Source organism: Pteronotus mesoamericanus, unplaced genomic scaffold (genome assembly GCF_021234165.1).
Source record: "Pteronotus mesoamericanus isolate MK-2021 breed Mesoamerican mustached bat unplaced genomic scaffold, CSHL_Meso_final contig_90, whole genome shotgun sequence".
Taxonomy (NCBI): domain Eukaryota; kingdom Metazoa; phylum Chordata; class Mammalia; order Chiroptera; family Mormoopidae; genus Pteronotus; species Pteronotus mesoamericanus.
The window spans coordinates 891518-915588 of record NW_026555277.1 but is presented as its reverse complement, the minus strand read 5'-3'; the positions used below and the strand labels follow the sequence as shown (position 1 = coordinate 915588).

The window sequence follows — 24071 nt, the reverse complement described above, 5'->3', positions numbered from 1 at the left end:
GTTTCATCCACTCTACTGTTGTTTCCCTGTAAAATGTTCTTTATTTCTATTAGTGTATCCTTCATTTCTGAATGAATCTTTTTTATGCTCTTGAGGTCCTCACTAAGTTCCTTGAGCATCCTTATAATCAGTGCTTTGAATTCTTTATCTGAGAGATTGCTTATCTCCATTTTGTTTAGTTCTTTTTTCTGGAATTTTGATCTGTTCTTTCATTTGGGCCATGTTTCTTTGTCTCCACATTTTGGCAGCTCCCCTGTGTTTGTTTCTATGTATTAGGTAGAGCTGCTTTGACTCTGTGTCTCAGTGGTGTGGCCTTATGTACTAGGTGTCCCATAGGGTCCTGTGGCACAGCTTTCCCTATCACCCAAGCTGGATACTCAAGGTGCACCCTTCGTGTGGGCTGAGTACACCCTTCTCTTGTAGTTGAGCCTTGATTGCTGTTGGCAGATCAATGGGAAGGATTTACCTAGGCCAGTCAGTTACAAGGACTGGCTGTGACCACTGCCCACCAACCTCTGCCCTCCATGGAAGATCAGCTGTGTGGGAGCAGGGTGGTGGTGCTCCAATGTGGTCTGTAGCTGTCCACTGGGTGCACAGGCTCTGGGGTTTCCCAGGTGGTGCAGGCCAAGGTCAGCCCCCACTTGTGTTTTGCCTGGGGCCACCCTGCCTGAGCTATAAGCAATCTCAGATGGCTGTTACTTGTGCTGAGCTTGGGGGTTCCCATGATGTGAATCTCGGCTGGCTGCTGCTAGTTCCGGGCCTGGGGCCACTTAGCAAGAGGTATAGGAGCTGGGGGCTCACTGAGGCTGGCTATTGCTTATTGGAGAGGATTTAGGAAGTTGTGAAGCAGCAGCCAAAACCATCCATTCACATGGAAAAGCAGCTTGGGTGAGCCTGTAAGTTGGGTGGGACAGAGTCTCAGGGGATCTCTGGGGTGGGGCAAACACTGTTAGCCAGGTTGATAGAGTCTCAGGTATGGATGGCACCTGTATGCTGGCTCTTTGGCTCTGTGGAGGGGGCGGTTCAGAAAAGTGACAATGGCCTCTGCCCGGCTTTCTGTCCTCCATCTCTCACCTTGATGCCGAACACTTCAGTTCCTCCCTCTCTGCCCCTGGTGCCTTTCAAGCTGTTACCCCTGTGCTGGAGCTCAGAGAGAGTGAGTCTGAGTAAGTCTATGTGTGGGTTCTTTAAGAGGAACTGCCTGGGACTCCAGAAGTTTCTTCCACCAACTCAATCCCCACTGGTTTTTGCAGCCAGAAGTTAGGGGACTTATCTTCCTGGCACTGGAACCCTGGGCTGGGGGGCCTGGTGTGGGCTGGGACTCCTCACTTCCTAGATATCCCCCCTGAATTTTTATCCATGATGGATGGATGTGGGACTAGCATGTTCCATGTCTCTACCCCTTCCTACCAGTCTGGAGGGATGTGATTTCTTTAATTCCACAGCTGTCAGACTTCTATTCAACTTGATTTCTGATGGTTCTGAGTGATGGTTGTTCTATATTTTAGTTGTAATTTTGATGTGGTTGTGCAAGGAGACTGGCTATGTTTACCTATGCTGCCATCTTGACCAAAAGTTGCAAGTGGCATTTTAAAAGTTATATCTGTCACTTCATCTCAAAGCCATAAAGCTAGAGAATGAAGGAACCAGAAGGTGATGAAAACAAATGTCAACCCCAACAAAAAGTCAAGGCCATGGTTATCAAGAGGGAAAGGAAAGTGGTTATAAATGTTATTGCCTTCCATAAGACTGAACTACAAAACTGCAAAGATGGGCTACAATTGCCAGGCAGACTGGGGAAATACATTTATTTGGTGAGGTAGGTAATCATTTAACATCTCAATTGTAAGATGCTATAGCATGAAGTTTCACTCTTATTATAGGTAAACAGATACAAAAAAAAAATCCATACTGATGACAATGGATCCATCAACTGAATGCGAGGTAGTGAATTGGTAGTTCTTATACGTAATTCATTTAACTATCATACCATCCTCTGGGATGCATATTCTCCCATTTTATAGATGAGGCTCATGTCGCTCTAAGTAATTCTGAAATCTGAATTCCAAAATGATATTCTCAACCTCAACACTTCGCTGCTTCCACACTGATAGAGCTCATATCATTAAATGTTATCCAGCATTCACCAAGAACTTGTAAAATCTATAAATTATGAATGCCAAAGACAATGTAAACTAAAGACGTCTAGCTTTTCCTCGTTTTGCAAATTGGCTATGTTTAAAATTTTGTCAGATCAGTTATTTAGAAATCAAAGCACATTTTCCTAGAGGGAAAAAAAGGATAGGAAAGAAAAACAATTGGGTTATCAGGTGAGTCCAGAAAAGCTAAATTCTTGATGATGATGATGATGATGATGGTGATGGTGATGAGGACGATGATGGTGGTGATGGTGACGATGATGATGGTGGTGATGGTGATGACGACGACGATGATGGTGATGATGATGATGATGATGGTGATGGTGATGGTGATGAGGACGATGATGGTGGTGATGATGATGACGATGATGGTGATGATGATGATGATGGTGATGGTGATGACGACGATGATGGTGGCGGTGGCGGTGATGATACCAGCATGCACGGGCACTCACCCTGTGCCGAGAACTCTGCTAAGTGCCCTTTCCAGCCTCATGCCTACCCCCCACCCTTTGTATACACTGCCAGTGGTTCTCAACCAGAGGCACTTTGTATGTGTAGGCAGGATGTTTAATTGCTGCAATACGTGTGCTCTGGGAGGGGAAGGGGACATTTAATGCCCAGAGACTGGGAAGGTGAACCCTGGTAATGCACAGGTTTCGGTAAACTGTGGCTTTGGGGGCAGTCCGTGAAGCACACCTCGCATGTCCAAGCCCTGGTGGAGACCCGCCTCTTGAATCTGGGCTGGGGTTCTGACTTGCCTTGGCCTATAAAATGTGGTAGAAGTGACACGGTGCCAGATCAGGGCTTTCACTTTAAGAAGCCAGGAGGCTTCTGCTTCTTTGCTCTGGGGAAAGCCAGCTGCCTCACAAAAAGTCCAGCTGCCCTGAGACCATGAGAAGTCCCATCCAGCCTCACAGAGAAGCCACGTGGAGGAAATAAATGGAGGTCCTGACCTACAGCCACGACTGAGCGCCCAACCAAAGCCAGCAAACATGTCTCTTCTGTAGGTCACCCCACGCTGGAGATGGATCCCTTCCAGCCCAGTCACATCACTCCAGCTGACAAGTGGAGCCCCCTTAGCCCTGACCAAATTACAGATTCATGAGCACATAAATAAAATGGTTATTGACTTAAGCAACCACATTTGGGGGATGATTTTTCCTCCACAATAGGTAACCAAATCAATGGTCGACGCACCCCAGGACCCAAATCATCCTCCGTTCCTCAGCCGGGGTCCCAGGGGTTTGGGAGGAAAGGGGTTTGGAGTGTCTCTATAAACACTCCAAAGGCTCCCCAGTGGCATTAGGATAAAATTAAAATGTGACCACAATATCCAAAGCTTACATTATCTGGCCACACCCCACCTCTTCCCTGATCTTAGCCATTGTAGGAGCTTCCCCTACAAGAGAGATGTTATTCTTGCTCCATTTTACAGACGAGAAAACTGAGGCTGATAGTTTCAGAAACTGCCCAGAGTTGCCCAGAGAGTCACAAAGCGGCATTGGGACCTGTCTGACTCCAGGCGCACTGCTCCCAACCCAATTTTTCTGCAGTTTAAAAAGAAACCTCCTATCGAATCTGGTCTTCACGATTATGACCTACTTACAGCCCACAGTTCACCGCAAATCAAAGCAGCATGGGCTATTTTCCAACTGAAACTAATTTAAAATAATTTATTTTTTGAAGAATTATAATGAGAATCCACAGTTAAAGATAATTTAGATGAAAGCTGTTCTCCTGACCTAGTAAAAATAAAGAGACTGAGCATATGGTTTGGAATAAATGTGATTTTCTAGAATGCAATCTGGATAATCACTGAATTATTATCATCATTCTGGGGCATGTTTTTATCTTTGTTGATTTTTTCCTACCCACCAGGACCATGGTTGTATAATAATAACACAACAAGTTTAGAGGACTCTGGTCTTCAGTTGCTTAGCAACCCCCAGTTCTGAAGAGAATGAAGGATAAAGGGTCCACTGGCAAAATAATGCCAACTGCAATTCAACAGTTATTTAAAAGTTTTAGAATTATTAAAACTATTCTGTCTAAATAAAGTATGCAAATGAATACTTCACAGGATGTTATAATTTTTACCCCTATCGTACTCTGACTTTGAAGCTGGAGCCAATCACTGAATGAATGACACAAATGTACTAATTTGGTTTTCTCCAAATGTACTAATTTGAACAAAAATATGATGAGACCAGGATTTAATGTGGCTATTTCAGAGTGTTATTGTTCCTCCTGTAGGAAAGCTCCTCATGTTGTTAGAAAAAATAAATTTTAAAATGCATGTAAATTACAAAGGACAGTGCCCCTGGCCATGCCTGTCCAACAAACGCTAGCTGTCGCCGTCATTGTCACCGTTGCCATCACCAAAGAGGAATGGATAAACTGGCCGCGCAGAGAATTTCACAGGTAACACACGTTCCACAACGAGCACTCTCCATGCGCTTCCGTGACTGTAAATGTGGACGTCAGGTCATGTGCTCTTCATCCATTCATTCGTGATTTCCTTATTCAACAAATGGTCACTGAGCAACTCCCGGTGGAGGCACTCGACCGGGCACGGAGCAAACAGCTCCCAGTGGACATGGCGACGATCCTCATGGGCTCTCCAGGGAGTGGAGAGACGGGGAACAAGCAGACACATAATTAGAGGTCATGAGCAGCACTGGGAAGGAAGCAAGCAGGAGTCTAGGATCAGTATGAGATGGTCAGAGGAGGACTGTTTCGGGGACTGACAGTTCACAGATATATGAAGGGTGTAGAGGAGCCGGCCATGGCAGAGCGCAGGGAAGAGACTGGGGCCGGGGAGGGGGAGGGGGCGGAGCGGAGGGACTTCCTGTGCAAAGGGCCTGAGGCAGAGAAGAGCCTATTTGTTCGTGTTGTGAGTCCCTCCCAAGATGGGATGGGTAAGAGGGAGATAGGAGAGAGAGAGAGGGACCTGCGTTCTTACAAAATTACTAACTATTCCGGCAGTGCTTGGGCCTCCCGGCATCACATTTAATAAGGAAAATACACCCACATCTCCTCTCCTCACACAATGCAGGACCTATAGTGGGGACGTTGCTGCCTTGCCACCATTTCCACCCCACCGCCACCCTCCCCCCAGGTTCTGGGCCGGCTTTTATCAGCATCGCCACGCCCCCCACGTGGGTGGAGTCTACGACGCCGCAGCACCGCGGCCTCTGAGTGGAGCGGTCCATGGGAGACATCTACCTAGGCCAGCGTGACCGGGCCTGGGCCGGGTGCAGGCAGACATGCAAAGAAACCAACAGAGGCACACCCCAGAGACATTCTGCTCTGGCTCCTCATCCTGACCCTCCCTCGGCCCAACCTGGGTTTGTCCAGGGACCACCAGAAGCCCTCCAACCACCCACAGAGAAGTCTTGCTCAGGCCTGCCTTCTGCCGCCTCCCCCCAAACTTCAAACCCCCCTCGGCTTGCCTCTCAGCACCCACTCACCTAGAGAGCAAACCCCTGCCGGGGTAGTAGTGACTGCTGATGGCTGAGTGCCACAGCTCCGCCTGACAGCCTAGGTATGGACCTCCTGGATGTCCCTGCTACCTTAACCCAAACGGGCGACTTGAATCGTGGAAATCCCGGTCACACCAACGTGCGAAGGAGGCTTTATCATCAACTCTGTATGAAGCACAGTGGAATGTGTACAAATGACAAACAAAGTTTTTGTAATAATTTAAAGGCATGGGGTCCAATTGTTTTTAATGCCACTCTGACAAAGGATAAAGTGTACTTTCTTCCCGTTGTATTCTGTGCACCTTCACCTAATTGTGATTATAACATTGGTTCAAATTATCCTTTTTTCTTTTCATTTAACACCAGAAGCCCAAAGTTGTCTTAAAGATTCCTTTGCAATGGCTATGAGAAATTCTATCAGAACTAGACATATTGTGGTGATCATTTCACAGCGTATAAGAATACCAAATCATTGTGTTGTGCATCGGAAACTAATATAATACCATAGGCCAATTGTACCTCATTTTTTTTTAATCTATCATAGAGCTATGCCATTTTTTAGACATTAGCATTAGCATGATATTTAGGTATTTCCTAATTTTGGACTATTATAAATAAAGTTATAATGAGTATCTTTGTTTATAAAATTTTATTCAAATTTCCAACTCCTTTCTATAGACAAACTCCTCAAAGAGTTATTAAACTACCAAAAACATTAATGTTCTGGCTCCATATTGTCTAATTGCTTTCCAGAAAGATAAACCTGTTTTCACAGCCAGCATTGTTTTAAGTGCCCATTTCACTTTAAGGAGTGTATCCTTAATGCACTTAATTTTAAGTTTATCCTTAAATTTTCCTTAAAATTTCCTTAAATTTAAGGATAAATTATCCTTAAATTTATCCTTAATTTTAAGTTTAAAATTTTCTCACTGTCAATATTTTAACATCGGTCACTGCCAAATTCAGCCATAAGGCTAAGAGTGATTTCCTGCAATATTTGTGAATCTGGCACAGCTTTGGGCCATGTGATCTCCAGACGGAGTCTCCGCAACGTTACCTTAACTGTCACCATTTCTTACCTTTCCTTCCGTCCTCTTACTATGCCTGGCAAGCAAAACCGACCAGCAAGAGCTTGGCAAAGTTCAGCTGGGATGGAAAATCTACGCCAACGCTCTGCCACGGTAATCCCACATCGGCACAGGCACGGGCCGGAAGCCTTTCCTCTCTCATCAAACCCGCTTAAACAATCCTTTTCCTTAACAGTGTCACCAAAATAGTACAGGCTGGGTGTGGAGAGAAGGCCAGGATACACCCAATGGACCTTCCTGGAGAAGTCTGGTCCTGTCTATCCACGCACAGGCATGGAACGCCCCCGTGAAACCCAAACTCCCCTCCAGTAACCGCAGGCGCCCACTGGCGCTGAATCCCACCCACCCTGGACGTCTCGGAAGCAGTCGGCAGATGGGCCCACGGCATTCGTGCAAACTGGGATTTTTGTAGCCTCAGCAGAATTGAGCAGGCCGCTCTCCTCCAGTTTAATTATGGAAATTTATGGAGAGAAAGACGAGCCTCTCCAGCATTGACTAGAAAACGGAGATGCCACAAAATGTGGGCTGCAGCAGCAGCCAGACTTGGTCCTGCAGGAACGAGCTTTGGGCTCCTGGGATCCTATGTCTGTAGTTTGTGGCAGGTGCCACAAGGGGGCAGACTTGATTCTCCTTAGGACCTTGACCTTCCAGGCAGCAGGAGGAATCCTTAATGAAATATCGTATTTCTAGGACTATGACCTTTAATGACACATGACAGAATTTAATCTACAAGACTGGCTCCTAGAAGACATTAGAAAGCATGTGTCTCCTGACCATATATTTAAAATAGATTCCAGAATTTAGGTGTAGCATAAACACTTTCAGCCCGTGGTACCTACAGTCCTGCACCTCGCCCCTTCCCTCCTGGGTCCCAGGCCAAAGGGATCTCTTCCCACCACATAGAGAGTTAGCCGACTCCTACCCCACTTCCCCCAAAGCCACTGAGCATGCAACTTTGGCAGAGCCTTGACCTTATAACAGTAAAAAGTTTAGAGATGTTTCTCCTGGCAAAAGCCATTTAGATATACGCAACGTTTAAAACATTTACAATTGACCTCAGCTCTTAAGTGTACTGATGGAAAGGAAGCAAGACGAGCGTTCAGGTCAGCGTACTAGAAAGCCCTGGAGAGGCGGCCTGGCAGTGCAGGGAGCCAGGAAAAGAAGCCGGACCCACTGACCTCAAACTGGATGAAGAGGAAATGCCACCGCCTACTCGTATGAGTCCCTTGGCACCTCCTCCGTTCTAAAAGCATAGACAGGGCCATGCATATTCCCTTTGATGGGGGCAGCGGGGAGGGGCAGGAAACACCAAAGGCCTTGACGCTCCATAGAACCAGTTTAAGAGCTCCTACCACTGAAATGATCGCAGTTTCAAAGGGACCTCGGAGAGCCTAAAAGCAGGCCTTCCATCACCAAGAGGACGCTAAGTCCCAAAAAGGGTGGGTGATTTGCCCACGGTTCTGCTCCAACCTAACGACAGTCTGTCCTCTGAATTCCCCATCCAGGGCTCTTTCCAGCACACCAGCCTGGTACCAAGGCTGAAAAGGCTGTTCTTCCACTGAGATGCAGGATTCTTAAAAGCTACAAGCTTTGGCAAGTGTAATCGAAATAATTATATTTGAAGGCTGCAATTATTTCCCTTCAGTGGGTCATTGTAGTCTCAGGCTGTTTACAAGTAAATCTTCCAAATGATCAACCCCCGTGTGAAAGTCTCTTTTCCACACTTAGATATCACCTAAAGTAGTTACACATGCAGCCTACAAACTCCAGTAATTTCCCCCAAAGAAGCATATGCGAGACAAGAATGTGTCATGTTTATTAATCATCTGTCAAGCTCTATAGAAAATAATGCAAAGAGGGAATTACCAGTCAAAATCCAACTAATCTGATTCAGGCAATATAAGAAATATCTTGCTTTCTCTCTAGGAACAAAAACTAAAGTTCGGAACACAATAAAGCAATGGATCCAATCTCGAGTCTTGAGAGAGATTATTACAAGCCATGTTGGCCCTAGAAAAAGGCTTCATTTATACTATAATATTGGTCTTATGACATATCTTAATTCACCAATTAGAGGCCAGAACCGCACTCATCAATGAGAGTAGTGAACCACAAAGCACACATGCAGGAATTAGTCTGAAGACAACTGGCCTTCCACTATGATGATTCTCACTTAAATTCAACACACGGTGACAGAGACAAAAACAAAAGTCATCTTCACTAATCTACTCCAGTAACCTCTGCAGAAAATAGCGAGTGAAAATCAACTGTTTTTCCAGTCGTTTTTAGAGGGGCCCAGACTTAAAAAACCAAGAAAAATGAACCCTTGGAGGCCTTGTAGGAAATATATCAGATGAATCTGCAAATATTTGAGTCCATTTCCTACAGGCATTGAAGCAAAATGCACAGGAAAATGTATCTCCTTTTAAATGGGGAAAAATCTTTCCTACAGAGACAGAAGGTTCTGGTGGACAGAAAGGAGATGGCAAACGGCTAGTGAGAGCCGTCCGTGTGTTCCTGCAGTACCTGCAACGCCGTGGCCTTCACAGGAACCCTGAGAGACTCTCTCTGGTACGAAGGTCTAATGTAGAGAGGAGGGAAATGAGGCTCCAAGGCGTTAAATAACCAGCCCAAGGCCCCAGATCCAAGATTCAGATCCCTGAGTCCAATGAGGGAGGGATCTAGATACATATGAGGACAGGACAGTAACAGAATCATTAATTTCCATCTGATTGTGATACATGGCTACCCTGCCACATCGCTCGGGTAAAGTTTACTTCTTCTTGAAGACCAACATTAGTGGAAGAAACCAAACCAAGCTCTTCACCAAGAAAGCAGGGGCAAGTTAACGTTCCAGAAGCGGGAAGGGGGTCTTCTTTCTCACGCAAGGGAAAGGAGTAACACAAAGGTGTTTTGTGACCCACACCAATAACCTGGGTCAGCAGTCCTGGGCCACAACCGCCCATTAGACCACCTGGCGGGGCAGGGGGTGGGGTGCCTTTGCTAACATGCTGCTCAGACATGACCCCCGAGGTCCTGCTGTAATGGGTCTGGGGTAGGGCCCAGGTATCTGCATTTTTAAAGCTCACAAAGGGCTCAGCTAATATGTTGCCAGTGTTAAGAATCAGTAATGGAGATAGATGGGATGGTTTGGGTTTGGGGTTTGGTTTTTTGGTGGGGTTTTTTTTTTTTTTTGCCTTTTTTGCATAATTTTTTGCATAAAGCAAAGTATGTCCTGCAAGGTCTTCTTCAGAGTCTTGAGGAATGACAGACGGCACCTTTGCTCACCTACAACCTGAGTAGCTTTGGACAAGTCATCTGTCTTCCCAGAGTCCGTTTTCTCACCTACCTAATAACAACAGGGTGAGGAGAACACATCTCATTTATCTTGGATTCTGTAGTGCCAGGGCCTGGATGGAACCGGCGTTCGATAAAACTGTTGATGTGAGTGCCCAATTCCTCTGCCAGCTCCGTCCTCCCAGGACTACGCATTCTTCCACTCAACAAACGTTAACATTGTGAACTATGGGCACATGCTGTTCCAAGGTGAAAAGAAAAAGATTCCTGCCCTCGTGGAGCCTCAGTTCCAGCAAGAAGGAGAGAGATTGTAAACAAGGGACCCAGTGAAAGTCTCACTCATACAGAGGGTAGAAGGTGACAAGCGCTATGGAAAAGTAAGTAATGGGATTGATCCTTCCCACGTACGCACGTTTGTGTGTGTGCCTCTTTGTACAGCTTGGAAGGACTATTTTATTTCTGACTGTAATTTTTATCACATTTGTTAAACCTCATAACATGGCCAAGTTTCCTCTTAGCAATGCTTGTTGGTTAAGAATGAATGCGTTACACTAGATTTTTTGACACAAGTGTTTCATGATTTTTTTTAACATCAATTTTAGACTTTGGTTTCCGCTAAGTTGGGCCGAGTTATTCAGACCAACCATCCTGCAGAGAACAACTAAACACTGGACAAGCATTACTGAAAGACTCTGAAGAGACAGAGAGGCGGGGTAAGGGATGGCTAGCAAGGCTGTGAAAACCCACAGGGAGAGATCAAAAGTAAGAAGGGACTCCGGCATTTGGGAAGGATTGTCCTTTCAGAGCGGTGTCTGAATTTTCCAAACAGATTGCTAAAATGCTGAGAAATGGAGAAGAGAGGATGACAGCTTCACTGAGTAAGGGGGGACAACTGGAATTCAGGGCCTGCCAAAGACGGGGAGCCTACTACAAAGTGTGCCCCCCACAACCTGGACGTTAGGACCCTCTTAATGGTAAAGTGTTACTCTGTGGGGTGCTATGTTGTCAAGTGTCAGAGTTTTCTTCCCTTTTAAGGTGCAATAATATTCTATTGGATGTATGTGTATGCCACATTTTGTTTATTCTTTCATCCATCAGTGGGCACTTCAGTTGTGTCTACCTTGTGCCTATAGTAAATACAGCTGCTACAAGCATGGGTGTGCCAATATCTGTCCAAGATTCTTGCTTTCACTTCTTTTGGGCTTACACTCAGAAGTGGAATTGTTGGATCATATGATGATTCTCTGTTTAATTTTTGAAGGAATACCCATATCATTTTCCACAGCGGATACACCATTTTGCATTCCCACAAACAATGCACAAGTGTTCCAGTCTCTCCACACAAACACTTGCTATTTTGCTCTTTGTTTTAATAATATCCATCCTAATGATGCCACAGTGGCATCTCACTGTGGTTTGGATTTGCATTTTCCTAATGACTGGGGACGTTATTTTTTCATATGCTTATTGTCCACTCATATATCTTCTTTAGAGGAATGTCTATTCAAGTCCTGTGCTCATTTTTCAAATGGGTTGTTTTCGTGTCATTGAGTTTTAGGAGCTCTTTATATATTCTGGATATCAACCTCTTATCTGATATACCCTCATATAATTTGCAAATATTTCTCCCATTCCAAGGGTTGCCTTTTCACTCTGTTGATACTGACCTTTGATTCAAAAGTTTTTAATTCTGGTGAAGGCCACTTCGTTTTTTTTGGTTACCTATGCTTTTCATGTCATATCCAAAATCACAGCCAAATCAAATATCATGAAATCTTCTCCCTGTTTTCTTCTAGGGGTTTTATAGTTTTAGCTCTAGCATTTATGTCTTTCATTCATTTTGAGTTCATTTTTCTGTATGGTGCGAGGTAAGGATCCAATTTCATTTTTTTGCATGTGGACATCCAGTTTCCCCCCCCACCATTTGTTGAAGCACTTTACTTTTGAACTCATTTTTAGTATCAATCTGCCCTGAGCTAAGAACATAGAACTATTAAAGATTAATGCTATAGTGGGAGCCCCAGGGCAGGTCTGCGGAGAACTCCAGCGTACGTGGCCAGTCTGAAAGGGTTCCCCTTCTGCTAAATCTCACAAGATGCCCGAGAGCTGGGTAGTGGTGGTCCTGCCAGTCTCCTGGCCAGCACCAGAGCAAAACAGAAAAACTACAGCATGGCGATGAACAGCACAGGTTGCTTTGGTTTATAGCTCGGCTTCCACTTACTCTGTGACTTTGGCCAAGTTACTTAACCTTTCTGTTCTTCATTTTCATCTTCTATAAAGTTTGCAAGGCCATCCAGATCATAAGTGACAGCAGAGAATGCGAGACAGGTCTTTGGCATCTGGTTGGGTGGCCTTCAGACACCCCATGCATCCCCCTCTCTTAGGCCCTAGCATCCAACACACACATTCATACAGCACCGGGAGAAATGAAGACACCCTAGTAATCACTGTGGGTTGCAATGCCATCTGAGCTCACTTGTTTGTTAAAAAAGTAACGCGTGGGGGTTCTGAAGAGCACTTCTATTGCTACTTTTTAGTGAGCCCAATATAAATGAGAAATCCTAGTGGGCTGGTGATGTGACCCCTACATTGGATGCTGAGCCAAATCAGGGCTGAGGCCTGGAGATCACTTGTTGCTTAGCAACCAACACTGGGCTCCTTGGTTCCTACAACTGGACTTGGTTCATGTCCTTAGGGACTGGGATTTGGGCAGTGTTTAGAAGGCAGTGGGAACTGCATGTTTTGTAGGGTCAGTATGGTCCCCGGTGCACCTTCAGGGAATGGGCAGTACTGGAGACTGTGGATATTTTATGGCCCAGAAAAGCTCAAAAAACTGAATCTTCAGATCAAGGGCTCAACCTGAATGTCTGCTTCCCACCCGTCCCTGCATTCCAATGACTTGGAGTCTCCCAGGCCTGCTTGAAAGAAAGCTCTTCTAAGCACGTGAGTACAAAGCATGTATAGTGTGCATTGCAGGAAAGGGAAGCAAGGGAAACCTCACATAAAACCCAACTGCAATTTTAACAAGGTGTCAGCATCATTCTGAACGTCGTTTTTTAGCATTATTAAGGCTGAACATAATCATCACAATTTCTCTCCTTAAAAACAGAAAAAGAACAGTGGCTTCTCTTTCAGTCAGTGCAGTCCCCACCCTCCCCACCCAGGACCACACCCCGCACCCTGCCCTTGTCAAAGAAAAAACTAACAATATTAAATTTACTTCTCTCCAGCTGAGAGCTTATTTTAGGCCTCATAGAAATGTTAATATCAGTTCCTGTTTCTCTGTCTCTCTTATTATTTCTCTCATTATGAGGCTTTTCTACGGAAATAAAAAAATTCCCTTTTGTACAACCAAACACACACACACACACACACACACACACACACACACACACAGGCCAATTTTAAAGAGTGAAACTGAACATAGAGGACCACAAAAATCTCTGGTCAGGAGAAATGAGGTTGTTCTCAGGGGAAAAGAGCTAAAAATACAATACGGAAATTAAAGCACAAGGGAGATTTGCATTTTGCTGAATATTAAGATGAGTCTTTTTCTGCCCAAGCCCAGATGAAGAACACTGTTTGAAATCAGACCATTAACCATCAAGAACTTTTAAGAAATATGGTATTATCCAATAATGCCATTAAAATTAACTGGGTGATTTTAACAAAATACCAAAGAACTCATGCCAATTATTAAAGAAAAAAATTGTGCTGAGTAGGTCTTTTACTGAAATAAATGAAGAATCTTACTAAAATGGTTATAGCGTTCCAACCTCAGAAAAAGTCAAGATGAATTACAAGCATTTAAATATGATTTAGAAAATCTATGCCAACTCTTCTTAAAACAGGCAAAAAATGGGGCTATATTTAATTGTACATTCTAAATTAGAGAGAACAAGATCAGTCCTATCAATACAAATCCTGGCCAAAACAGAATTCTTCAAAAGCGAACTCCTGGCTCTAATCAGGTAATTCTCAAGATACTGTGCAATATAGTATTGGTATCAAACATTAGAGCTTTAATTAAAATTTATCAGCCACCCCACTGATGAGTCTGACTAAATGAGAATCAAAAATTAGAAGGTTCTAAAGGGCAAAACAATGAGCATAAGTAGAGTCAAAAGAAAAAAGATAAATTGGAGGAAAAAATTTACCATACAAAGGACAAAGGGCTACTGCAAATCAATTTTTAAAAATGAGTAACACAAAAGAAAACTAGGCAAAAGTAAGAACTAGCAATTCAAAAGAAATATTCTCCCTCTTTCATTATTTCAAAAATTCAAAGAGAACCAATCAGATACCATGTTTTAGCCATCAATTAACACACAAAAATAAATTAGAACCTGGAATACCAGTACTGACAAAAATGTGGGTGAACAGGCATTCTCTTATGCTGTTAGTAAGTATGCAAAAATGTTAGGCCTTTTTGAATGGCAATTAAGTGAAATTTATTAAAATGTTTAATGTATGTAACTTTTGACATCCATATACATATATACACATACATCATTATATATGTTATATATATCAGTGGTCATTGAAACATTATTTATAATGGGAAAAATGAATATATAAATACACAATAGAATGCTGTATATTCAGCCATCAAAAAGAAGGGGTTTGTTTTCTGTTTTAAGACATGATAATATGTTAAACTGATTAAGAAAGAAGTTGTGGACCAGTATGTGCATAGAATGATCTATCTAATCTCTATATAAAATAGTTGCACGGCTATATGAGTATTTACATATGCTTTGTATATATTCCTATGCACAGAGGTAAATCTGTAAAGCTACACACCAAAATGTGAACAACGATTACCGCAGAGGCAGGACATTAGCTGACAAGGTAGGCAGAGGGCAAAGGGAGCTCATGAATGGGCTGCTTTCATCATATTTTCACTGGTTTTTAATGCCCTGACCCAATTTGACCGTTGCCCTTAAAAGGCCCCATAAAGATGTAAAACTATGAACTAAATGGATATTTTAAATGCAGTTAATAAAGTTTGCCTTATGTAATTATATGACAAGAATTTAAAGTGTTGTTAATGAGCCCTTCAGAACAAAACTAGGAATCAGAGCAGGAATTAGGCCTTTGGGGCAAAGTTACCAGATTTAGCAAATTTTAAAAAAAATGGTAATGGAAAAAATACAATAAAGATTATATAAAAAACAACAGCTCCCAGTTAAATCTAAACTTCAGAAAAACAATGTGCAATATTCGGGTCAAAGAGGGGGGAAGTGTTCACTGTTTGTCTGAAATTCAAAATTAACTGACTGTCCTGTATTTTATCTGGCACCTCTATCTGGGGACACTTCATGCTCAAGCTGGCTATCAGTGTATGCTTTGGTCCATGCCCAGGTCCGCCGTGTATTCAGCCACCTGCCTCTTCCTCCATCCCAGAGGTTCTATTATTGGCAGAAGGCTTCTTTAAGAATCTCATGAAACTTGTGAGCCATTTCCCATGAGAGTATATACATACAAAAGTTGGCATCTCAGGACATTCACATGCTACTCTCAAACCCATCTACAGATTCCAGGTTAAGTCTCCTAGTTTCTATCTAGGTGTGAAATGCTATCCTGATGTTTGGAATTCCTGCCATCTCAACACATGCTTGGGAGAACTGTATTTTACCACCTCCCTTCTATGCTGCTCAAAAAGCAAGTTCCAAATGATCTAGAATGGCCAAACAATTGGGGAGTGGGGAGGCAGGGAGAAAAAATTTACGAAGGACTCATACAACCTTATTTCAAGACTTACTATGCTACAATCAAGACTGTGGAACTGGCAAAATGATACCTGTACAATGTCAATAAAATAGAATAGAGTCTCAAATAGGTCCACCTGTGTATGGGCAAATGATTTTCAACAAAGTTACCAAGATAATTTAGTGGGAACAGACGGTCTTGTCAACAAATGTTTCCAGAACAACTGGTATCCATATGCCAAAAATGAATAAAGGCTCCCCATACATTGCACCACATACAATGATCTCAAAATGGGTCAGAAATCTCAACATACCAACTAAAATAATACAATTCTAGAAGAAAATATAGGAAAATATTTTTGTGACATTGGGTTAGGCAACTATTTCTTAGGACACAAACACAAACCATAAAAGAAAAAAGACCTCATCAATATTAAAAATCTTTTCTTCAAACACACTGCTAAGAAAATGGAAAAACAAACCAAAGGTAGGGAGAAAATATTTGCAGGTCATACCAAATAAAGAATTCATATCCACAACATAGAAAGAACGCTCACAACTCATTTGAACAAACACCTATCAAAGAAGAGGTTTGGATGGTAAATAGCACATAAAAAATGTTCAACATTAATCATTATGCAAAAGCAAATTAACACCACAATGTGATACCACCACACACTTATCAAAATATCTAAAACCTACATCACCATACCATACCAAAGAAATGACAAGGATGAAAGTTATTAGAACTCTCATTTGTTGCCAATGGAAATGCAAAATGGCATAGCCATTCTGAAAAAGTTAGCAGCTTCTTATAAAGTTTCGTGTGTACTTACCACAGAACCCAGCAATCCCTCTCCTAGGTATTTACTCAAGAAAGTAAAAATATATGTCCACTTAAAAACCTGTGCGGGAATGTTTATGGCAGCTTTATTCATCATCACCAATAACTGGAAACCCAAGCGGCATTAACTGGAGAACGCATGAGCAAAATCGTGGTATATCCATACAATAAAATACTACTCAGCAATGACAAGAAACTATTGATACATGCGAACACACGGGTCCATCTCAAAAGCGTTATACTAAGTGGAAGAAGCACCGATGTTCTGTGATTTTATTTATATGACATTCTGGAAAAGCCAGAACGTGTAAGGGCAGCCGGGAGACAGCGGTGGCCAGGGGCTGGGGCTGGGGCAATGGTTTACTCTCAAAAGAGCACGCGGAAAAAGGCGGAGGGGGTGAGCTGCTCCATATCTTAATTGTGGTGACCGGTACACAGCTGTATGACAAACTCATAGAGCTGAATGCTTTTAAGAGTAAATTTTACTGGACAGAAATTATACCTTAATTTTTTTCTCAAAAATTCTTTGTCTAAGGAATGATACAGGCAGTGAATCTGAAGTCAAGAGAGTTCAGTTGTCTTTTTATGGTTCCTATACAATGTCATTCCTCTCTAATGTAATATACTAAGGATATATTGAACTGGTTTCCTGTTCTAATACATTGTATTTTGCTTAAAAATTAAGGACGGGGTTTTGCTCCACATAGCGTATTTCAGAACCGTGACCGGAACGCTATGGGAAAGCGGCCATCGTCCTTACGGGCCTCGCACGGGGCAGGCCTGCAGCAGTAGGTGGCACTTCTGAGACCCCGCGGCATCCAGGGACTCCGTGCTTTTTCCCGTGGGGATTACTTCCCCCGAGCGCGCCTGTCACAGAGGAGTTTCAATCGGGCCTCTGAAACCCAAAAGGAACGGCGACGCTCCTCCCAGTGACCTAGCGGCCCCTCCCAGGGACCTAGACGGCCAGACCCCGTGAGCACTGGGAGACCAGCGCCAGCACAGCAACCAACACGCCGTACTCAAGGCCACGACCCCGGCGCCCAGGCTCCAACGCGGTCGCCCAAGCTGCAGGACCCCAGAGGCGTTTCCTGAGCCATAAATGGAGAATCGTATCCATTCCACCTTTACAAAAATGGTAGTGTGTGCGTGCGGAGGGCAGCTTGGAGCCCGCCGAACTAGCTGATCATTTTAATCCCTCCAGGCGTCCGAAGGACGAATGAGGATCAGGGTTACAAGGCTGCCAAGCTTGTAGTAACTGAGCGGGAATTTTAAACCTCTAAATCCACACCCAGGCTCTCACGTTTGTTAATGCTCCCAGAGGATTCTAATAAGCAGCCAGGGCGGGGCACCAGGCAGGGTGGAAAAAATAAAGAAATGTATCCACCAAGCCTGGCTGTGCTGTTGGGTTTTCTGCTTGGGGAGCAAGAGCCTGCCCTGCGTGTCTCTGGGGTAGGCAGCTCTGACCACAGCGGCCACTGAACGGAGGAGAAGGTCCACAAATACAACTCGGGCATTCATTCTGCTTTCTGACCCCAATACCCTTCGGCTGCAGGCAGGTTTTCCTTCCTGTGTGATGCTTGTGACCTGAGGGCCTAACGAACCATTTTTGAAGGAGAAGCTTAAGCAAAGAAGTTAAAGACAGAAATGCATTTTTGTCAAGCGGCCAAGCTGAGAAATGTGATGTTTCCTAAGAGGGTGCCAGATAAACAAAATAAGACACTCACTTCATCTTAATAACACCGTGAAAAACAATGGTTTCTTTCTTTCATGGAAACTGTTACAAGGATTTTTGACCAGCTTTTTTCATTCACTTCAAAGGAAAACTTGAAGTCACTGAGACTTTTCTGAGAAATCACTTGTTTATGTCACAGTTTAAAAAAAAAAAAACTACGCATTTATCTAAATTTTAATACAATGAAATTTTCATTTTTTTTAAACATATGGTGCAGCTTAACTCATCCTAGCAGGGAGAGAAAAAGCCGCCTCTGTTCGTTGGACGCAACAATCAGACTCTGGCTAACTAGCAGAATCATGGCTTATAGAGGAAACGTCCTCTTCTCCATATACCTTGTGTTTGTGCAGCATTTTACTTTTTCCAAAATGCTTTCAAATTCATTCTGCCATACTCTCTTATACTTATTGAAAAAAATGTACTATGTCCCCATTTATGAATTGTATCTTTTCTATAAAGAAACTAAAACAAGCAGTGTTAGTCCATTTTAGAGATATGAACAGTGAGGTCCAAGGATGTTCTATTACTCTCCCAAGGTCAAGAAGAGGTCATAGAAAGGCCAGAGCAAGAAGCAATGTCTCTCTGGCATCTCAGCAGATACTGGACATATTATAATGTGAGTCTGTATGTGTGTGTGTGTGTGTGTGTGTGTGTGTGTGTCAAGAGCCCAGTAAACGCTGACGCTGTGCAAAGAACTAGAATTCTTTGTTGTTGTTTGTTAGCAAACTTCAATCAAAAATGGATTCATCTGGAGCAGAACCACTGTTTTAAGTCAGCATGTTTAATCAGAAGAGAGGATTATAGAAATCAGCTTAGAGAGTAAAATTAACTTGCATAAAAAGCAGCTACGCAAGTCCCTTTCTTCTCCAAGTGCGGAAATTGACACATTTTCATTAAAATCCCAAATACAAGATTCCCAGGGAAAAGGAAATAAAAAACAAACAGGTGTTTGACGGCTGTGAGAATCTGGCCAAGAATTATTTCATTAAAATAAAAAAGCTTTACAAACAAATTACACAAATTGAATAACCCCTGCCTTGGACGGATGACCAGAGAAGAACAGAGATGGGCCAGCAGCGGCCGCCCCCGTGCCTGCCGGCTTCCCCAAGTGAGCCAGACAGGCAAGGGCAGCCACCCTGGTTTTTCAAGTTGAAGTTTTCTCAGGCCCATCAGATATGTTTATGATTCTTTTATTTACTGCCCATTTGCACGTCATCATGCAACTAGGACCCAGGATTCTAGGTCCGAGATGAAGGTCCTGCTTGGCATAAGGCGGAATCCGCTGTGTCTCTGCCATTCCTGTGGCATTTTACTCCAACCAAGAGCGGCCACACAGACTCCGTGTTTTCAAGCAAAACCAGACTCAGGAATCGCCTCACGCCCTTTTTCCTGAGAAGACACAAAGAGGTTATAGCTCTGACTTAAGGTCACAAAGCTAAAAATGATAGGGCCGGGGCTGGACTTCCACCTCAGCCCACTCTGCAGCTTGCCCTCAAGCCAGTTACCTGGTTCAAATCCCAGCTCCACCACCTGCTAGCAGTGTGACCTTGAGCGAGTCATTCAGCTTTCCTGCACTTCATCTATAAAATGGGACGGCTACAGCTCCCAGCTCACAGGGCACTGCGAGAACTGGTGAGTGACGTCCATAAAGCCCCCGCAACAGTGACGGCACGTGGCGAGTGCTTGAGGGAAGTCAGCGACCACCATCATCATCGTCGTCATTTGGTCTCTGTAACTTAGCTTCCCATGTGGAATCCACTGAACCCTCATGATTTACCATGTTTCAATGTGTTAGAGGAATAGAAAAGATATATTTTAAGTGTATGCTTTTTAGGGCAGTATCAAATCCTGGGATCTTGGATACACCACTCCATCAAAATGAGCTTCGATGTCTACATTCGACACAAGGACAGGACGGTACTCGTTCTTTCTACCTTATGCAGTTAGGTAGCGAGCCTATGGAATGTGTGCAAGAGTTTAAAAAGAAAGGAAACAGAAGAGGTGAGATTTGTGGAGGCACCACAGGTGCTCTGTGATTTACAGCAATTAATGTCATCTTCCCCCAAGCCCTGTTGTGGACACCCCACCAAGACAGGGCAGTCGCCCACTTAAATTTTGGTTTGGATGTCAAGAGCGAAAGCGCCACACGAAGCTCTCTTGCTCACATAATGAGGCCCTCTGGGGACAATGGGCAGCACCCAGGCAGGTCCACACTGGCTCGAGAGAGCAGGGAGGGGGCCTGGCTGGGGGGTTTGCTGCAGATGCAGGGAGGGGAAGGTAGACCGTGGCCCGGGGCTTACGTGGAACGAACCTCTCACCACCGCCAAAGGAGAGAGCCCCCAGGCTTTGCGGCAACTGGCGGAGACACTGGGCAGAAGTGCAGGGGAGGGGGGGTGGCGCGGGAGGGGGAGCGCTGAGGCTTCACATCTGCCAGCAGCCAAACACCAAAAAACAGAATCAGACTCTATTACAGACCCCAGGACAGGCAGGTCCCATCATCCAAGATGAGAAAACTGGACTCCGTCTGTTTAGATCACTTGTCACAGCAGGTTAAACTTCGGCCCTTCAACTGCAAACCCACACTTCCTCCCCCACCCTGGTTCCAAGGTCCTGTGAGACTCTGTCACCGGGTGACACAAGCAGCACCGCCGGGCCCGCTGGCCGGGCCGAGCACAGAACCGCGGAAGGCAGCCGCAGTCCGTATTAACCCCAATCAGTGCTTTACGGTTGCCCTGACTTGCCCCACAGAAGAGAGAAGGGAGGGAGGGAGGAAAGGGAGAAGAAAGGAAGGCAGATTCCAGATTTTGGTTCTAATGTTTCCATTGCTTACCATGATTGTCCTTGCAGCTGTTTAAAGGATTCTTTTCACATACAGTTAAAATTCCATTTCCAGTGTATTCCATGAGTATTAGGTTCTGTTTCAGCAGCCACACTCTTAGCAATGGCTAGCATCCATTTCTCTTATCTGTAATTGAGCATGTGAAGGGTTTTTTCCCTCTCTGTTCAATGTCCTTACTGAGATCACCCCTTTATTTCCCCATAGAAAACCTAAGACTCGAGCATTACTGCAAAATCACGAGACTACCTTAAAATAATCAGGAATCAATTTTTCATGGGTTATAAGGCTCTGAATCATCTCGGCTAAGTTCTTCTGGGTAACCAAGCCGGATCAGGTTCCAAATTTGCTCAGCTTTCCTGTTAGAATTACAGTTACAGTCCGCTCTCCCTTCAACGCGAAACTAGCAACACCCAGCCCTGCGTCCCCTCCGGCAGGCAGCACCCCTGCGGCCGGGACGCCTCGCACGGGAGCAGCACAGGAAGCCGGATCTGTCCTGAACTAGGTGGTTCTGCAAGGTTTGTGTATTATTAGTTCGTGACTTTTCTGAATGAACTGCATTATACATCAAACCACAACTCAAGACAAAAAATATTTATGCTTCTCCGTTAGCCATATTTAGGAAGCACTGGAGAGGTCTCTGCCTTTCTTGAAGGTTTCTTAGATCTATTTTTAGAGTCACAAAACCAAATCTCAGAGTAGAGCGAGATGTCCAATGCCCAGTCACTCTCCCCACGCACCGGAGCTGCCGGGCACCCCAGCCTTCCTCCCGCCTGTCCCGGCCACGCTCGGAATCACCCGTCTCTTTCAAGGATGGAATTCAGACATGTGACTACAACAACGCTGGAGAGGAGCATTTAGGCATATTCGTTCTTCAGGAAAATTATTATAAATCATCAACCAACCGGGGAAATTAATAAGGAATGTTTTGTCCTAATGGTTAGAATGGCTCCAACAGGCATGTCCCCAAAGAGTCATCATGCCCTCAATCTACTTGGGACGTCATATCACACGCTCTCATTATCACTCTTCTCATCATCGTCATCCCCTTTGAGGGAACAACAGCTTCCTGGAACCAATTAACAAAGAAGAGCGTAACACTGAAAAGATAAATTCACGTTGAAAATTTGCGGCTAACAAGAAAAAGATTGGAGGAAATAGCAAAAATTCTGTCAAGGTCAAGCTTCTCAGTCCCATTTACCCCTCTATTTAAAAAATTAAAGCAAATCATATCATATCATGTCATACCATGTCATACCATATGTAGACTTCCTTCCCCACAGAAATAAGAGTGCATTTGAGCATTCTCAAAGTAACTCTTGGGGCATCGTGTCACATTTATAGGAAACAAACTCCTCCACTCCAAATGTAATGAAAAAAAAAAGCATTTCATCCCAGATATATTCCACATTCACTTGATTTAATTAATCATTTTAGAGAAATTCATTATTTGCCTCTGCCCTAGAAGAGACTTGAGGATATTTCACACACTGCTCTACCAAATGCCCTATTGAAAATGTTGGTGTTAATAAATTAATTGGTTTCCCCGAGGTTTAACATTCTTGTAATCCAGCCCCATCTATTATGTTCTGCCAAATTCTCTCAAGTCCAAATCCAGGGGCAGCAGCCGGCCATGGCTCGCACCGCCCCACGCTTCCTCGAAGCTTTTCAGTGCCCTGCCCAGCCGGGAGGGCGGTGCACCAGGCCCCCCACACAACGTCCCCCGCAATGCCCAGACCTTCCCAACATCTCCTCCTGGCCTCAGGCCGCGGGGAGGCAGCTGCCCTCTCGGCCTCTAGCTGCTTCGTCAGGGCCCTCAAGGGTGGAGAAAGGAAGTGCCGACCACCCGCCACGGAGCCGGCCACCACCTGCCTCCCAAGCCCCGCATCCTCGACGCACGCGGTGTTCATCGGGACAGGGAGCAGGGGTCACCTGGACACTGAACGCTCGGCAGGGGACGCTCGGAGCTGGATCCTCGAAGCGGCCACCGCCGGCACCGGGACCACGTTTGTGGAGAGTGGCTCAGCCCGGGCTGCAAGGAGCGCGCCACTTGGTGACCAATGGTCGCATCAGAAGTACCGGGGCTAGGGTGGCTGCCAGGCCCTGGAGCGGCCCGCCCCGAGAGCCAGGCTGGCACGGCTGGAGAACCAGGGTGGGCAGGGAAGTGGCACTTGCAAGGTCAGCCAGGTGTCCGCGTCTACGCGGACCGAGAGGCCGGATCCACCCCCTTTCCCAAGCAGAAGACGCTAGTGTCCCAAATGCTGGAGCCCCGCGCCGAGCAGCGCTCGCGGCCGGCGAGGCGAAGCTGCGGGTCCCGGGCCGGCGCCCCGCCCCGCTCCCGCCACGTCCACTCACCTGGCAATTGGCGCCGGAGACCCCCTCGGGGCAGGTGCAGCTATAGTTGGGCTCGCCGGCGGGAACCGGGGACTGAGGGTCAGGTGCGGGGCGCGGGGTGCATACGCCCCCGTTCCGGCAGGGCTGCTCGGCGCACGGCCCCGGGGAGGGCAGCGGAGCGGCGGACACCGGGCTGGCCAGGCAGCGGTCGCGGGGCCCCGCGCCGAGCAGCAGCAGCAGCAGCAGGGCCGCAGCGGGCAGCAGCTGCGCACCGGGCGCCGGGGCGCGGTGCGGCGGCATGGCTGACCGAGTGGCACGGAGCGGAGCCGGAGTCCGAGCTGGGGCGCGGTGGCCGAGGTGGCGGCGGTAGCAGCGGTGGCGGCGAAAGCTGCTCCGCTGGGCCTGGCGCCTTCTGCAGCTGCGGGCACCGTGGTTCCCGGGGCAACGACGGGCGGGGCCTGTGGGGCGGGGCCAGAGGGGAGGCGGGGCAAACAGGGGCGGGGCGCCGGGCGGGAGCGGGCCTAGGAAGCAAGGGGCGCGGGGACCCCTCCCCAGCGAGGTGTTGGGACTGGAGGATCAGCAAGG

At 45.6% G+C, this 24071-nt stretch overlaps 1 protein-coding gene across 1 annotated transcript in view; it reads right to left on the bottom strand.

The window, feature by feature from the left end:
- Positions 1-23786, bottom strand: part of DNER (delta/notch like EGF repeat containing) — a 250741-nt gene extending 226955 nt beyond the window's left edge. The window contains exon 1 of the mRNA XM_054585576.1: positions 23508-23786. Within this exon, the coding sequence (XP_054441551.1) occupies positions 23508-23786 (279 nt within the window). The remainder of the gene's footprint in view (positions 1-23507) is intronic.
- Between the last annotated feature and the right edge of the window lie 285 nt (positions 23787-24071).